The sequence below is a fragment of the Megalops cyprinoides genome, chromosome 2, assembly GCF_013368585.1.
Source record: "Megalops cyprinoides isolate fMegCyp1 chromosome 2, fMegCyp1.pri, whole genome shotgun sequence".
NCBI lineage: Eukaryota > Metazoa > Chordata > Actinopteri > Elopiformes > Megalopidae > Megalops > Megalops cyprinoides.
The window spans coordinates 37751016-37769372 of NC_050584.1; the positions used below are offsets into that span (position 1 = coordinate 37751016).

General features: G+C 43.0%; 1 protein-coding gene across 1 annotated transcript; it reads right to left on the reverse strand.

Moving 5' to 3' along the window:
- Positions 1–1581: 1581 nt before the first annotated feature.
- si:zfos-943e10.1 (GRAM domain-containing protein 2B) lies at positions 1582–18177 on the reverse strand. Its single transcript, XM_036522505.1, has 12 exons — positions 18006–18177; positions 5707–5847; positions 5410–5470; positions 5100–5172; positions 4697–4800; positions 4338–4436; positions 4006–4077; positions 3821–3889; positions 3624–3720; positions 2975–3055; positions 2300–2399; positions 1582–1929 (listed from the first exon to the last, which is right to left on the reverse strand). Exons 1-12 carry the CDS (start codon positions 18095–18097, stop codon positions 1818–1820), a joined length of 1101 nt encoding a protein of 366 aa, XP_036378398.1. The 5' UTR covers positions 18098–18177; the 3' UTR covers positions 1582–1817.
- Positions 18178–18357: the final 180 nt, after the last annotated feature.

The following is an 18357-nucleotide window of genomic DNA, read 5'->3' on the forward strand; positions in this document are numbered from 1 at the left end:
TATTATATAAATTATAAAGGTATACAAAAACCCATGTATGGAAAAAGAATTAGTAAAAAAGCTTTTTTGTCTGGCCAACCATTGAAACCTGGTCATGCAGTGCTTCTAATATTGTTAACTCCTTATGGTTTTTTACTTGTGTTGTACTCTGCCTCACTTGTAAGCCGCTTTAGATAAAAGCATCTGCCAAATGAGTAAATGTAAATGAAAACGTAAAACCTGACCATACTTTTCGTGCATTAATTGTTACACCCAATAACACTTAGTTGTACTCCAAGCATGAGTAATTAAATGCTTTCAATCATATGAATTCAAGGGTTAATACTGCAACCCTTTGATTAAGAGTTTGACACGAACTCAGTAAACATGAACGAACTCAAATACATGCCATGCTGACTGATCTTTGTCTACTACATCTACTGAGATGTAATGGAGCACATTCATAAGCACATAGATATGCAAAAGATTAAAAGCATCTCCTGTTTAAAGGTAATGCTTTACAGACATGATAAAATAAAGATAAAGCTTGATAAAAAGGTATGTCCATCCATGTGGCTTGGGTGTCACTGGCTCAACATGGCTTTGTACTTACTAGAAATTTTAAGGGACGAAAGGAAAAGTAAAAGATTGCACTCTGTGTGTAATCTGATTGAACCATGACCAAAGAGAAAGTGTCTCTTAGTGGATGTCATACAGATCTCAATGTATAGAACCCCTTCTAAATAAGACAGTCCACTGATATGCCAGAAAAGGAAATGGTTGGCACATTCGCTGCACTGATAAACGTCTCAAGTTCTTCCCCTCCCTCAAGAAGCCCAGCTGTCTTTGGTTCCACATGGCAGCAGACTGCAGCGGAGGTATGGATGGGACAGCTTTACATACTGACGGCACTCTGTCCCGCTGTAAAAATGTGTCTGTGTCTGCTGGAGACATATTTGGGAATTTAAAAGTTGCTGTCATCCGCTACAAACCAGGAAGAGGAGAAACATTTTGTTTCAGACATCTTATCTTCAGTAGATATTCCGCTACTGATCTTCAGTCATTCCATTTCTCCAATGGGCAAAAGGGTTATGTGTCATCGTACCTGAGTAAGATAAAATGACAGTGAGTGAATAACCACACACACACACACACACACAAAAAGTAAGTGGTCTTCTTTAACTTCCGTAACACAGCTGCACCTTTTACAGGAATTCACATGTGGTTTAAAAGCTCTCACAGAAGGTGAGGCAAAATACAAGTTTAGAAGTTGCGCAACCACAAATTACCAGGGAACTAGAGTGCCAAACTTTTCTTGGCATGGGGTAGTAAAGTGTGTGTGTGTTTGTGCCTGTATGTGTCAGATGGGCATGGAGGGCAGAAACAAAAGATATTACAGTATCAGGCTATCACAAAGTTACTGCTGAGATGTTCCAGGAAGGATATTGGTAGATGACGAAGAGACAGAAAAGTAGCAGTGTGTCAAGCCTGAACACATTCTGTTGACTTGTGGACGCTAAGCTATGAACAGACAAGCTGACACAAGCCAAGCTTCTCTGGATTTCACAGGAAATGCCCATCACTTATAGATTTCATGGCGGATTCTCCTTTATGCCTTATCTGTCTGATCATATATGAGGTAAATGTGGGTGGGACTGTTCCCAAAGGACTGTACACAATCGCATGAGAACACACACCTGCTCTAATGTGTGAGAAACAAAGCCCTAGGTAGAGCTGCTCTGCATACTGCAGGTGGAACATGGCCTGTGTGAGAATGACACCATGTGCACCGTGATGACTGATGCATGGTGGATGTTTGCTGATGCAGGGGAGGAGGCTTACCCGTTCTGCAAGGAGAACTGTGGCAGGGCCCCCAGGGAGGTCAGCTGCTCCTCCAGGGCCACGATGCGCAGGCCGATGTACCCCGAGGACAGCAGGAGCAGCACCACTCTGCAGCCAAACACAACAGCTCTGAATAACCCTCGCTGGACACCACACATTCCACGCTCATTACCCCAATCAGCTCACATGCCTGATGAACCTGTTCCTATCCCTATTTTTGTCCACCAAATCCAAAACCCACTCAGGTCTTGTACTCCTATGTATTTTTGATGTGCCTCGCCAAATTAAAATCCTGAAACCCAACATAACTGTTGAATGCACACCAAGAACACTAAAAGATATACAAGATGTGCTCTGATGGTAAGCACAGCATAAGTATTAAATTACAGAGAGGAACATATTTCTGAAAGCCTAAGTAGATCAGTGCTTCTGTGTCAGGGTGTCAGTGCAGGATGAGGCAGAGGGGCTCAAGACTCACAGCAGTAGGTAGATGAAGAGCAGGGTGTTGAGACTGCAGGATTCTCTCTGGATGAGGTGAGATCTGACGCTCTCGGCCATGGTCCAAACCCATGAGCCACCTAGGTGAACGGAGGGAGCCAGTTAACTGTATGTTTTGGCAAAATGTTGAGAACAGGAACCCAGAAAGTAATGAAGTAATGCACATCCATTCTTTGCTATGTTTCACCACCACAGGGGTAACTAATGAACACATAACAATCCAGAAAGCCACTCATGTAATGTGAGCCATCATAAAAGTATACCACAGAATCGACAGGACCAGAACGTATCCTGACCTGTACGGTGTGTGTGTGTGTGTGTGTGTGTATGCATGCGTGCATACGTGTGTGTGTGTGTCTGTGTGTATGCATGTGAGATACAACAACATTTATTTCATGTAGCGCATTTTACAACCACGGTTTTCACAAAGCACTGGACAGAGATTTTCCAAAGGGAAAAAAATCTGGGAAAAATTATTACCTGACTCCAATCAAAGACACAATCAAGTAAAACTCCTGGAAAATATTTCAGCACAAAAATAAACACTACACACATATATAGTGAGGTGTGTGTAAATCATCAGAAATGAATTAGTCTATTAGTGGTTTGGGAAATGGTTGGCAGCGGGCTACAGGGGCAAAAAATAATGGGATACCTGTGTCCTCCTCCGTGGAGCTGTCTTCCTTTTCCCTGTGAGTGTAGGTCCTCAAGGTGGAGCTCCTATGAGGCACTGCATCTGAGAACACAAAAATACTCATGGTTACGCTAAGAGCATTGCAAGAGACTTCAGCGGCCAGCAGGACCAAACTTCAGCTGCTAGGAGCAGGATGAATATAGATGGCTTTGGTAAACCTTGTGCAAACCACCTCATTAAAAAAGAACAGGTACCTGGTCTCCAGGTTTACAAACTAGAATAAGCAGATAAGCTATCTTCTACGGCAAACAGTGTGCGCATTTAAGTAGGTCAAAAGCAGAATGTTGCAGAAGTGAAAGCTGGCTCTTTCACAAAACATACACAACACATTGTACAATCTTTCAAAGGCTCCAGCCTTTTTTTTACTGGGAAAAACAAATCTTATTTATTTATCTGTAAATTTATCATAACGGTAAAAATATCTATAGTGACCAAATATACAGGTTTCAAAGTTCACGTCCCTGGAACTCAAGTGATCTTTATTCTGAGGGGAGGGCGTAGAGGTACAGTGTACGCTGTGTTCAATAACAATGCATTTTGATGTTTAAGCCCTTAAATTTTGCCTGCTCCACAACTACAGTGGCAGATGAGCACTGAGCAAGACACTCACCTCTGGTCAGCCTGGGAGGGGGTGAGCCCAGACGCAAGCTGGAGTCTCCCCTGTCCAGCTGGTCAAAGCTGTCCTCCAGACTGGACTGGCTGGAGTTCTGTGGAGAAGACCAGAAGGCCTGGTCAACTTTATCACACTATGACAATGCTGACAGTGAGTAGCTGACACATAGGGACTGAATGAGCGGTGGGCCTTACCATGTGCTTGCTTTGATCAAAGCTGTGTTCTGCAGAGGAGAAGAGCGGGCTGCTGTTGGTACTCCCATCCTACCGAAGAGACCAGACAGTAAAGATTAGGAACCGGCAGGGAAGCGATCCCCTAAGCACCCCAGTGACTGAGAGGGGAAAGAGTGGGACAGAATGGTGACACTTACTCTGTGCACCTCCAGATGAGGACAGATGGAGTGCAGGAGTTTGTAACATGCCTCCCGGTTTCGCAGAGACACAAACAAATACTGAAAGAAACAGAGAACAGTGTATTTAAACATGGGACCTGCTATGGACTAACATTTATTTACATTTATTAACTGTATTTATATTTATCAGGGCATGTTAATATGTTATCTAACCACTTCTCCCAGCCAAGAATCATGCACTGATGACTACTTATTACCGTTTTTTTTCTGCTAGTTATCATTTTATAGACGTAGATTATGATTGGACTGTGCACTGTGACAGTGTGGCCCAGTGCCCGAACTATTACATTGACCCTGACCTTCTCTCCTTCATTGGTGCGGATGGACAGAGCATTGGGAACCAACAGGGCTGTGTTCTGCTTTTTCAGGAAGTGCACACTCGACACGGGGATCACCACCTGCAGCACCACACAAGGACAACACAGCTCATTTCTGCGCAGTCAGCTACGCACTTTAGAGCACAAAAAATGCATGGAATTCAGGCATGGAATGAGGCATCTGTCCGATTATGACAAGCGTGGGCCATGCTGAACACCATTTAAGATGTGCCACTTAACACACAAACCCAGGTGGAAGGATGGAATGAAGGTGTGAACTAGTAAAGGTCAAAGATCGAATGAGTCTATGGCCAGGGTCACAGATCAGTGTGAGCTCTCACCTTGGTGTCCTTCAGGAGGACCGAGGAGTAGAAGCACACGTAGTTCTCGGACACGTACAGCCTGCCGTGGTAGGGCACTTCCTTCTGCAGGGCACAGATGTAGGCTGGACAGGGAACAACACAGCCGGGTTACACAAGCTGTTCTTGACACTTCCAGTCAGGGCATGACGTCATCCTGATAGCGCCTTTTTCCATCTGCTACGCCTTACAGCACACAAGGCGCTGTCATGCCATTACCTGCACTGTTGCTCTACATGCGAGCTATGTAAGTGAAAGGTCACAACAAATATAACAGATCTCTACATGTAGCTTGGCTGGCTGCTTTCTGTGGGCTGCCGTTTGCGTGCCCACACGTTTTCTGGGGTGGAGATTGTTGAATGTGGAACCTCTCCATTTCACTCACCATGTATTAAGTCCTCGCTTTCAGAAATATCTGGAAACAGCTTGTGGAACGTTTTGTTGTGCTTTATAAAGCTCTGAAAGTGAAAGAAAGGGGAAAATTAAACATTACGTTAAAAAAGTAGAATAGGTTTAATGCAAGTAGGAAGCTGCTGTCTACTGTGACACAGTGACAGTTTAAACCTGTCACTGCTTTCTGCCAGGAAATGCATTATCCCTTAATGTACATGTTGCAGCTATAAGGATGGTGTCTCCCACAATGAGAGCTGATCTTGGTAATTGCTTATCAGGGTGGAACTGTGAACTGAACATACACTTCGTCCAATGCTGCCCTCTGTCCGTTCAAAGCTTCTGTCCGAGTCAAACGTTTGCGACCTGCAGAAACCATAAAGCACAATTTTGATTTTGTCTGTACAACAGTGTTTCTGTTCATTGTCTGTGCAACAGAAAGGCAACTATAAAAATGTTAATCTTTTCCATTATTGTGAACCTTTCATTATTATTTTATTTTTTATTTATAACTATGGAGTTATCAATTATAGCCTGACAAGCAATTTACACGCATACATGCACACACACACACACACACACACACACACACACACGCATACCTGACAAGGGTCTGTTTGGCGAGGTTCTTGTTGTGTTGCTGGATCTCCAGCTGGGCTTCCTCTAGACTTTGTGCTTTCCGTGGCTCCAACTTTTTCTTGCTCTTCCCCTTTCTCACCTTTCCTCCACCATCCACCGTACAGCTGGAGGAGGAAGCATACATACACTTACATTTACATTACATGTCAGTATAGTCTCATTTATCTACCAGCGTCACTGAACCAATGTTCTAAGTACAGTCTCATTCATCCACCAGTGTATACTTAACAACTGACCTCAGTCCAGTCTCCCTCATCATCCATCTTTACTGAACCACTAATCTCAGTACAGTCTCATTCATTCACCAGTGTACACTTAACAACTGACCTCAGTCCAGTCTGTGCTGAACCATTAATCTCAGTGCAGTCTCATTCACCTGCCAGACTGTCAGGTCTAATCAGAGCCATTTTAGAGCCTCTCAGCTCAGACAAAAAGGCAAACTGGATATAGAAGCTTTCACCTGGAAACAACAGGGCTACAAAAGATACTCTCTCATTTGTTCCTGGAGGAACAAATGTATCATTTATCAGTGGTATGGAGTAATGATGTTAACTCCCAACCCCAGATGATTCAAGTGTGGAAAAGAGTGCTGTGTGGTGAAGAGCATGCATGTTTCAGCAGATGAACAAAACCAGAATTACTTCCATATGTCAGAAAGTTAGTGTTCTCGTTTCAAAAACACAACATTAACAATCGATTTTGAGATGTGTCCTCCACACCCACCTGTACACATGGAATCCTCTAGAAAAACGAAAACTCAAACTTCTTTCAAAAGTACTTGGCATAATCAAACGCAGGGTAGTGACTCTTCTCTGTTCTATTTAAGCCATATTCCTTGTATTTCAAATGCAGAACAGGACAGGAGCCAGTGCTTTCTGAACACAGTCTGCTGTAAGTAATGAAATGATGAGTCTTGAGTGTTTCCTGAAGCAGTTCTCCCCAATCCTCAGGCACAGGCCCCCCAGTGAAAGCAGTGCTCGAGTAAATGAACGGTCACCTATTCCAAGAGGAAGTCTGTTTAAAGTGAAAAGGTGTGATATTTCACAGCAGCTGCTGTGGGCGATGAGGAAATCTCACTCCTCACATGTGTGCGGGCGCAGCCGCTGACGTCAGGAGAGCACACAGGTGCCAGCATGTGCAGCTCCGCCTTCCCTCAACACTCATTTGAGAGGGCACATTCCTGGCTCAAGCTATCAGGTACTTACTCTCCTGCCTCTGGGGAGACCCACCTGTTCACACTCACGCTCAGAGCAACTGAGCGTACAACTTTGAACACACAGATCTCGCTTCAGCAGGTGCTCGGCAGGAGGCGCCTCGAGCCGATACAATGTTCTAACTATTGGGTCATCCAGTTACCTACTGCATGGGGACGCAGGAAGGGGCCCAACAGATCACTTTATTCCTGTCTCAATACCACACGTCTCACCTCCCTGGCAATCCTTCCATCAGACAGAGCAATAATCACAGTCATATGAATCAAGCCAACAGCCTGTGCTGCAAGTAAAGCCCCATTTTGACAAATGTACTTGACAACAAAATCCAAATTATTATTTTCCAGTTTTTCAAGATTCTAGAAGGCAGAATCCAGCAAATCCTTTTCATTGGGGTTATTTACAGTGCAATTTAATTCCAATGGAGGACCATAGTCCATTGGTTATTTCACAGCACCGCAACTAGGTGCCGCCTGATTTGCATTCTAGGGCAGCAGGCTCCAAAGGGACACTGAGGTTATCGATTTGCATTCTGGAGAGCAGAGAACACCAAGATGGTCAACTTCAAAGATACAACTGTCAAACAAACCACTGAAACCTGAAACCCTCCATGCCTGATCCTGGCACTTGCATTTCACATTTTTGAATAAGTACAACCAAGCCATACCACTGTCAAAGCCTGCAGGATCTGCACTGCTGTGAATCTGGCCCTGCAGGATGTATGGTTTGAATGAAGGGCTCATGTAAGGTCACTGTGCTATACTCTGCTCTTCCATAGAGTCCTACTTTAAGACATTTAAGACATTTACTCCACTGGTGAGATTACTAGTGACCCAAATAACATAGCCTGCCTATAAGGTGCACAAGTTTACAAGATGAGTGAAGGGAGCATGGAGGCTGAGAGGTACTACAGTCCTACTCACATAGAGCTGTCCAGAGAGAACCTCCGTCTGGTGATCTCCTGTAGAGCCATGGTGTATGGTAATGTGTCCCTCACTTTGGCACCAGCTCTCCACGGCTATTAAAGCTGTGCTGCTGACATTGTCTTTCAACAGGCCAATACGATTGGCTAACAGCAAAGGGGATGTGACACCCTCCCCTGAGTCAACCTATCAGCTGTGCTACACACTTCTGCACATAGCAACAGCCGGAGCTACATCCAACACACACACACACACACACACACACACACACATATTGTGTACATGAACTGTTAGAGTACAAAGAATATGCAGAACAGAACCTGGGCAACACAGACAGAAGGACTACACATCTGTCAGATGAACAGAACTGACTGGCTGGTAATGGCCAGCAGAGAAGATTCCTTTAGACTGTGAGCTGTGAGCTCAATACAGACTCAAAAGGTACTCTCTGACTTATGCAGTGAGCCTAGGCAGGAGGGCCTGAGTGAGTGAGAGTGTGTGTGACTGACTGAGTGAGTGAGTGAGTGAGTGAGTGAGTGCAAGTATGATAGGTTAAGGTAAGTATGTTGCTCTTTACTCACTTTGCCAAGTTCACCTGGGAAAAACAAACACTATTCAGGCAGCACCTGACATTCAAATATAGCATTATATCTACAAGACAATGGGGTGTGTTCCCCTTGGGGGAAGAAAACTTTTCATGTAGGGCTGGACTATCTCCAAATCACACCACATTTCATCTCAAATGTGACACACTATAATCATTTCACAATGTCTAGAATTACATTCTCACAAAGCAAAACTTATGTTTTTGCATGCAGGTAGGAAACAGTTGGGAGTTTTTCAGGACAAATTGTGTTCCTCATAATTCAGTGATGTCATACGGCACAGGAGAACAGTACTACATTTTTGTCTTCTCTACAAATACCTATGCATGCAACTCAGACAACTTCCTAGTGATCCTCTGGCTACTAAGAAAAATATCTAATTTTACAGACCATTCAACGCTGGTACATGACTCACTTCTCACCTCCTGCCACTGAATATTGGGACCTCCCTTTAGGTTTGCTCATTTAAATACGGCAAAAACCTTATTGGTTGTTTCTCACGTGTTCCCTGAGGTAAACAAATAAATTCCCCCACATCATCACCTGTAATGATACGCAATGGCGATACAGAAACTGGGTTAAAATTTCAATACAGGTTTAAGTAAAGTCATTATGTGTCGGCTGGCTTTGAGGCTTCCTATAGAGGGACCCAACACAATTGTGTGAGGTGCGGGTTCAGGTTACTGGGCTTGTTACAACAAGCCCCTGGCCAAGTCGCTATTCTGCCATGGCTAACGCCAGGGGTGTCAGGTGACAGGAGTCTCATAGCTGGTCTGCATACAGCGGACCAGCACGGAGTGACGAGAAAGACAGTATGATGAACAGGAAGGGTGGAAAAACTTTTACTGCAGTGGGGAAATTTCCACCAGCAAACACAAACCACAGCGATGTTGGGTTTGTTTTTTCAAACTGCCCAAGATAAGACTCGATAAGGTTGCCACATCTCAAGAATTACTATTTCTCAGCTTCACAGTAATCAAAAACATCTTTCAGAAGACTGTTTGCTTTCAGTTACACCTCAAAAGAAAATTATTCTGTACATTCCTCAGTCTGCTGTTGTGAGTCTGAATGGAAAGGCTCAGAGAAAATAGCACATGGTGACATTCGTGGACTATTCGTTGGTGTGGGTGCTACCAGAGAGTAAACAAGACATCACACGTGCTACAACCTCAGAGCTGCTGTATTAGCTAAATCTGTTGGTATGCTGTAAGATTTAGGCCTGCACTTGGTGTGCATAAACATTTCCAAGTGAAATAGCCAGGAATGCTGTAATGTTGTAACATTACTGCAGAGGATTACTCATGTGTGTCCTACATACTTCAGATAAAGGAAACAAAAAATTAATGATTTGTCATGCACATCCCCATGTGATGGGAAAGTAGAAACTACAAACTTCTCCTTTTAGGTCCATACTTTTCTGAGCATTACTTATGAAAATGAGAGGAAAAAATCAGTTTGTGCCCTTCTGAGCAGCTGGAACACTTTTTTTCCAAAGCAGGTTGTGTGAGGACTTGAGTAATCCAGTCAAGGTAATCAACATATAACCCCATCATATAATGTCCAAGGTCAGTATCATGAAGGGTACAGGACTGGACTCTTTCCAGCCCTTGCTGCTGTATAGATTAGAGGATCTCAATCACTGCTGGAATTTCTCCAGTAAAGCACAAAAGACCTATGACCTGATTGTCTTTGCCACCAAAGAGATGAGGACAAAAACCAATGTAATAATCAGTACACTTGCTAACAGCAAGAGAAGCAAGAATGCCACTCTGGGGCTCTCTTGTCACCGGTGGGGCAGAGCCCCATTAGCACTGCATAGGAGCCCTGTGGAAACCTGGTTAGTGCTGAAAGCTAGAAGTGCCAGAGTCAGAAGTGTTTGCTGGCCAATAGAGGGTGCTCTTTCCTCTGGACATTGTAAAAGCAATACCCTTGTGCAGTGAAGGGTGCACTGTGCTCTAAGAGCTGGTAAGTGCTGCTGTCTTTCATATCAGACATAAAAATGCCTCACGGTGGTCACTACAGATCACATGTCATGTGCTGACAGAGAGTGGGGTGTAAACCCTAGTATCCAGGCCAAATTCCCAATCGGGTAATTGGCTAAGCAATCCGTTTTAATACCTACACACCATTGTAAAACAAATTTGTTCTTAGGTGACATTCCTGGATAAATACAGGTTAAATTAAAAAAGAACAGTCTATGACAGAACACTGACCCAAAGACAGTTAAAAAGCCTTGATAAACCAACTGCTAGCATTTGTCGGAACAGTATTTTATAAGACTAGATTATACAGAGAAGAATCCCAGACAAAGCAATCATATGGCAAAATATTCCCTTCATTGGTCATTGGCCACTCTAAGTCTTCCAGCCTTCCTCTTCTAAACAACCAATTTCACTTGGTGTTGGCAGAGGGAAGTTACACCAAACCTAATTTCAGTTATATTTTATAACATCAAGTTCTTCTTTTTGTCACCTCCACACCTGTCAGTGGGTCTGGGGCCTAACCGAGTTAAAGGGCACGACTGTGTGAAATGAAAATTTTTATTGAGGGGGAATTTTGAGGTAAAAGGGAAGGAAAACAGAAGATTTCCCATTGACTGCACAACAGTTTTGCCTCAGAGCAGTGTCTTTCCTACACACACACATACACACACACAGGTGCCTTTAATATTATCTCATGTACTTGTCTGTCAAACACAGACCTTGACCTTTGACTCATTTCCTGTGTGCTGGGAAACTGAGTTTCACTCACTCTTACTCTCCTCTCCTCTGATTCAACCACAAAAGTTCTGCAAGTCACTGCAGAACAATAAATATGCATGAACACAGGCGCTCTGAATGCTCTCCTAGTAAAGGTAAAGGGAGTAAAAGGAGTGAATAATTAACATTCCTTGTCTACTCTATTCCAAGCAGGGGTCTGCACCTCTGTGCCCCCGGCTTCTAAATCACTCTACCCCTGATCCTGCTCCAGCACACAGCTATGCAGAGAAATCTCAAAGAATTGAGCTGTACTCCTCCTACCTGGCTATGTCCTCCAACAGAGGGGGCTCAGCTCTGTCCACACGGACCTGATGGTGCCACGAGCTTCGTCCTCTCTCCATGGCCACAACCACACCGCTGTGCGACTAAACAGGTCCTGGCGTAACAGACTGCTTTACCCTCGTTCACAAAGCCCTGGGGTTTGTGGGCGGTCAGGGTCCAAAGGTTGCTTTTTACAGCTGCGCCCACAAGAGGCAGATCTGACTGACATCTGCCTGCAGTCGGGAAGCAAGCACAATAAACTCACTTTCCAGGAAGTATGTCGGATGGTGGTGGTTTGGAAACAGATGATCGTGCAGGTACTGCGGAATGACATCATGCTGTTTCCTTTTGTGCATCACCTGAATCACACTGTGCTGCCATTTATATTCAATAACCCGACTGGGGTGACTGAGAAGACTGATGAAAACAATCCTGTCTGTTGCAAAGGAAAAATGAAATCCTGTGTGATTCCTGCTAACTGCATCTGATGGAAAATCATTCAGTACACTAGTAAGCAGTCAAAACACGTTTTTGTGATTGATCCTCGTTCAGGGTAGGTCACTGCATGTGAAGCAAGCCAGAGGTGCTTCCACAGCAAATTGGCCCGGGCCAACATTAAGTTGGCTAACCACAGGTAAACAGTAGGCTTGCCCCAGCCCAGGCAACTCTAGTGTTGTCGCCTTTATTCTGTGTAAGATAACAGAGCCTGAAAGGCTTTCACTGCTTACATTTTGTAAGCTAAGCAGCAAAATCTTACCTGGATATCATCAAGAGCTCACGCTAGAAATAAACCTGAGCTTTGCTTCCCGAGCTAAATGGTGGGTCTGATATGAACAGTCTCTTTCACTGTGTTCTTTTTCTTCTGGTCTCTCCAAAACACACCACTAATCAAAAAAAAACATTGCAAGCATCAGTATTACTCTCTCCATCGTCTGCAAGCAACCACACAAATGTGGGGAACAAACAATCGTAATATAAATGGATGTAGGCCTAGGTGATGTGGCAATGTCAAGGTCAATATCAACATTCAATGTTCCAGCATCAGCAATACTTTGGCAGCTCGTAGCAGCTGAAATGCACATGGCCATATTGGGTCACATCAGAAAGACGACTCAGCAGAAGAACCTTATGTAAGCACTGTATTTCCATGTTCTTCACGGGATGATTTTTATAAAGTCTACCGACTAGACTGCCTTATAAAGCTACTAATAATGATCTTTTACAACCCTTATCTTATCACCCAAGTCCACAGATCATAGCATTATTTAATAGAGAAATACAAGGCAATATATTAGCCAGACACTCAGTTCAAAGTTCCTTCTCTGTGCTCAAGCAGTTATGAAAACCTGTGGACACCAGATCCTGCAAATTAGGACAAAGGCTTGCTACTACCCCTATGTGAAAAGCATGTGCCTACAATCACGGGGTAATGTTTACCACGAATAGACAGCAAACCAAGGTGGTCTGTGCTGTGAAAAATGCATGACCTAGTTTTTGCAACTACGTGACCACAGGGTGTAGTATTCTGCAGCATAGGAGGTGGCTAGGTGATCAGATTGTCATTTTGCAACAATCTTGTATTCTCTGCTCTGTCACATACTGAAAGTCTGCAGACTAGCATGAGTTATAATACTATGGCACAAAGGATGGTGGATTCTCTCATTCTGACACCATCCAATGTCCATTGTTTAAGGAGTGGCAGGCAGTAGAGTAGGTCCTTGTGAGGCTTGGCTTTGGGAGGCACTGAACAGCTTGTGGGAGTGACAGCATGCAGGTGCATTATGGGATGGCAGCTGTTGTGATGGATGATATTTCAAACATGCAGTGACATTACCATCTTACAGCTGACTCGCACAGCACATGCTCAAGTTTTCCTACCAGTACATCTTCCTAGAACAGAGAGTTTCCACATGTCTTTACAACTTATGTAATGCATGCCGTACACAAAACCACAGCACACTCAATGTAGCCTTATATAGTCAATTTCCATAGGTATCATTTTAAATGGGATAAGAATGACCATTCTTCCAAACTATTTATTACAATTAGTCGAGGCCAGGCAAAAACTTATCTAAGTAATGGCAATTAGATTATATGCTATTTATAATGTCTGTTCAGGATGGAGCCTCATTACATATGAGATAAGCAAGCCATGCAGTGCTTTTTTCCAAGAGGTGGAAAAAATAACCTATAATTCCCAAACATGTGTGTTATCAATTATTGTGTAACACTATCTGGCCATGGTCAACCTGAGGAAACTGCAAAATGCCTGAAGTGCTGGTTATATAGAATGTTTGTCTAAACTGACACATGTAGCAATGCTCACCACTGCTTGAAATCTTAAGTACAGGTTATCAGTGTGACACAATAGGGATTCTTATCACCTCAGACCACTCAGCTATGGAAGCAACACAAACAAAATGGTGACAAAATAAACTAAGTAAGCCCCAACAAGAATTTGTCTCAGCCAATGTAAGTCAGCCGATGTAAGTCCATTATTAGTGCAATATAGCCTTGAAGGAGTACACTTTCAATGCCCATTCAAACGGCCCTTGACATTGTCACTGCCCCTGAGAAATTGCCTATGGAAGCTAAAATGTGCCATCTAGTGAAAAACACCAGTATTACCAGTAGAGCTGCTTCTAGCAATGCAGAGTAAGTGGAGATGGACCTTTAGAGTAGTGTGACAGTAATTTAATAAATAAAGAAATTCATAATAACAACTGTAACCTGTAAATCCCTGTGTGGACACAGCAAAAACACCTTATAATCAAATATTCTACAGCTCCAATGGAGCCTGAGATTCAAACTCCACTACCATATAAACTCCAGACTCCTTAATGAGAGTAAGCACATTTTTATGCTTCAACAGGTACATAGGTGTAATTCACAGATCAGAAGGCAAGGTCTACTGAAACACATTTTCAGCAAGCCAAAAACACACGCATGCACGTACACACATACACACACACACACACAGAGCAGTCAACAGATAAACTATATTACTGCCTTCTTCATTGGTTAATGCTGTTAAGTTTATAACCTTTTCTGGACAAAACACAAAATGCGTACTGTATCAGTTAATCAGAGAGCAACCTCCAAGCATCAGTGTCTCTGTTTTATGTATGGATATGCAACTACACTGTAGCTGCAAAAAAAATAAAAAATCTAAACCTATTTCAACAGAAATTGACTGTACTTTAAACCTTGTTAAGAGTTAAAGTAAAAAAGGTGTGTACATCAAAAATAAGCCAATAAGTGACTACGAATTATTTTTGTTTTCCATTTCAGTAAAGATGAGGCAGACATGAAGACATTCAACCATCTCAGCTATTTTCTGTAGTGTTTCAAAAGTAGTGTAGTTTTTACTACAAAATTCTAGATTTTGACATACAGTAGAGTCCACTCGGGCTACAGTAGTTTGTAACACAAAATTACTGCAAGCCTGCCAGCCAAAGAACAGGAAGGTCAGTGTGCACATGGCTGGCTCTATTACCATATCTGTGGGCGGAACATCCAGGGAGAATTCGATGTCAATCACTGAGGCCACACAACATCACGCCACTTGTGGGCAGCAGTCCAGCCTTACACACAAACCTTGCTTATGGATGTCATGTGGTTCAGATATTGCACTTACTTCCTCAGCGCTACCTCTCCACACAGAGAGGGCCTTTCTTCACAGACCCCATGATGCCTGGCAACAGCACATTAGCCTTTATGGAATTCCCCACCCAGCGCTCACATGCGTGGTCAACACCCTGCGCTGAACAGAGGTACTATGTACCCAGTGCTTAGAGCAACAAAACACAAGTTTACTTATTCAAAGCAGTTCAAATATTGTATGAGAAACATATATGCTTATAGATGAGGCAATATTTGCTGTTGCGCAATTTTTTTCAGGACAGGAAAGTGGATCTGGGAGGTCTATTGTGAAATTCAACAGAGCCCTGTGAAGATTAAAGGTACTAGACTGAATGTTATTGGATGCTTTTGACCTGGCTTTGTTACCAAAGTGTGGAGAGGCTAGCAGTAGACATAGAAGTAGACACAGCTCATTACCACAATGTGAGGAAAGTCATGGGCTGACCCCTTAGCTCCAGATGTGCCTTCTGTTACTGTATCTGCTCTCAAATCAGCCTGCAGTCAGACTTAATATGTACCCCTGCTGCCTGAAACCACATGCCCTCTCATTCCAGAGAGCATCCTCATGGAGTCACATGGAAGGCAGCCCCTCCCTGCTCAGTATAGCATTTTGTATCTCAGACATGGTCTTCAGATGGCCTTCAACTCTGCCCTCATGGGAAATCATTTTCACTATTGCATCACCTTATTACACTATACTGCAGACTTAGTATTCTATATGTCCTCTCCTACATTAAGCTGCAGACAAACGGGCACGCCCAGTCCTGTGCTATGGCTACTTCAACTTTTACAAAATCAATATGATATTAAGTACAATTAATAAAGGCCACATTTACTTCACTAAGAATTCCCCATGTATTTGGAGTTTCATCATAGAAATTTTTGTTCTCCCCAACAACCATGTCTTATTCTGAAACTAAAAGCACAGAGAGGCTAATTTTCTTAGCTACATCAGCTGGGAGCACATTCAAATGAATTGGTTTAAAAGTATTATCCTTTTGTGATCTCTTCCACAGAATACCCATGCTTTTCCTTAACTAACAGGAGTGTTGTACTGCTGCTATGAATAACTGGATTGATTTCAAAGAACCACTTCTCTTATATGTGGTTCATATAAATGTGATCGACTAATCTGCCACCACTGAGACAAGCCTGCTCATTGATTTAGTCCTGCTTGGGAATATACAAACACTGTCTATCAGCAGATTACTATTGCACTAATGATTGTATCAGTTGCGATCTGCAAATGTAAGTAGTATTCTTTGTACTGTTTCAGGATCATCTGGCTTTTCTCACTGAATCCCAAGAGTGAGTCCTTATCCTAACGGAAAATCATTATCTCCAAATTCCAGTCTCAATAACACTAGGGGATGGAGATCATTCCACTGGGTGAGACAATTTTAACCCACTCTAGCTCCCCTACTTTACTGAGCTGCAGACAAGCTAATGGACACACCCAAACCGGGCCCCACTGTTTCCCTTGATATGGTTCTAGTATGGACACAGCTGAGCTTACAGTACAGAAAGGGTATCACCATTATGTAAGTGGGAGACCATGTGTACCTTAGCCACACAGGTTAAAAATAGAGCTGAACACAACATGCCCTACACATCCCCTGGCTATTCTGATGCTGTAACACCCACAATGGACAATCTGCAAGCTGGATCATCCCCTCATCAGGAGAAATAAATAGTGTCAGTCTGACCCATATAGACAAAGCAATGATGTAATGGTCCCTGTAGTGAAGCAAACAGTGAATATAGTGCACAGTGATGGGGAAACTGACCTACAGCTACAAGAAGTAACTAGATTACAAATGTTTCATATTCCAAATTTTGAGGAGTGGACTCTCCAGTTTTCAGTCCCTAGGGCAATCTATATGTTATCATCCAACAATGTTCTAACAATGTTGGTGTGCACGGATTACATTGCTGTGTTGACATGGACACATCATGACATTGCTACAATGTTAAAGAAACAATGGAATGTTGTAACACTCCTTCATATTTAAACCGATCAATACAGAATTAAAAACAATCACTACGATTCAGTGTCTCCTTGAAATGAGTCAGCTCATTCATCACGTACAAGAACAGTACCACAGAGGGGTCTGTTGTTACATTACAGTAAATGAAATGAAATAATAGCTTGTGTTTCTGCTCAGCATGCTAATATTACAAGAAATGACGGGCGTTCCCGGTCTATTGTAATAAATCACATGGCGGCGTTTCCTCTTGGAAAATCTAGGCCTGTCTAATAGTGATTCTAGATGAATTCCCGAGCTCTTAAATGTATCTATTCTAAAGTGACCCAATTCACTCACATACTGTACACTCAGTCCACTTCTGTCCACGACATCCAGCTATTAAAACATCAAAACAAAGATTGTACTGTGTTCGGTTAGCTAATTAGAAACCCAACACATTCATAATGATATAGCTAATTAACATCTTTATGACATGTGATGGCAATTCTATAACTCAATGGACACGGAACAGATTAACACAATTCGCAATCGTATTTTAATTTTTGGCACTATGGTCCTGCGGGCACACAAAACAGAAACCTCAGCTACTCAGCTAGCAAAATGCCGACGTGTACAGTATAGCCTATATTTAGGTTAAACACAGAAATCTCAGACCGGGTGGCAGTGCTATCACTTGAATTCTGTCAGCACGTTTTGCGGCACGTGTACAGCTTTATTTTAAAACGAACGACATAACAAACTACATAGTATATCATAATAAGATAGCTGACTATTAGATTATATTTGGCTAGCTAACTATAACTGAAGACTATGAACTCCGCCCGCCCTCTTGCTATTTCCATATGGCACATAACGGTTCAGTGCGTCTCTTACCTTTCCTTCATGAAGTGCTTTATTCTGAATATGGCTTTCTCGTCTATTTTCTTCAGGAAGGTTTTCAATTTTTCTCTCTTGTTTTCCAGCATTCTTCCTTTTGCTGGGGTCCTGTCTCCCCTCACACACGCCGCCACTCTTCCGCTAACTCTGGGTTTGTTTAGTTTTTTTTTGTCCCTCTACTCCATTGATGCTGATTAAGAAAATGAGTCTGAATCGGACCAAGGCCAGTGGCCAATGAGAGACGGCCTCATCCTGCAAAAAAACTGTCATGTCAGGCTCGCCTTTCAATCACAGCGTAGCTCTCGATTCCTCGTTCCGCCCATTGCCAAATTAGGGGTGTGCGAGACTT

Bases quoted from the DNA above. Each gene is read 5' to 3' on its own strand.
- si:zfos-943e10.1 (XM_036522505.1), bottom strand. From the start codon at position 18,097: ATGCTGGAAAACAAGAGAGAAAAATTGAAAACCTTCCTGAAGAAAATA. The intron at 5,173-5,409 runs GTATGTTCAGTT...TTTCACTTTCAG, and splicing joins AGGGCAGCATTGGACGAAGT to AGCTTTATAAAGCACAACAA. The intron at 4,801-5,099 runs GTGAGTGAAATG...TTCCCTGTCCAG, and splicing joins AAGCGAGGACTTAATACATG to CCTACATCTGTGCCCTGCAG.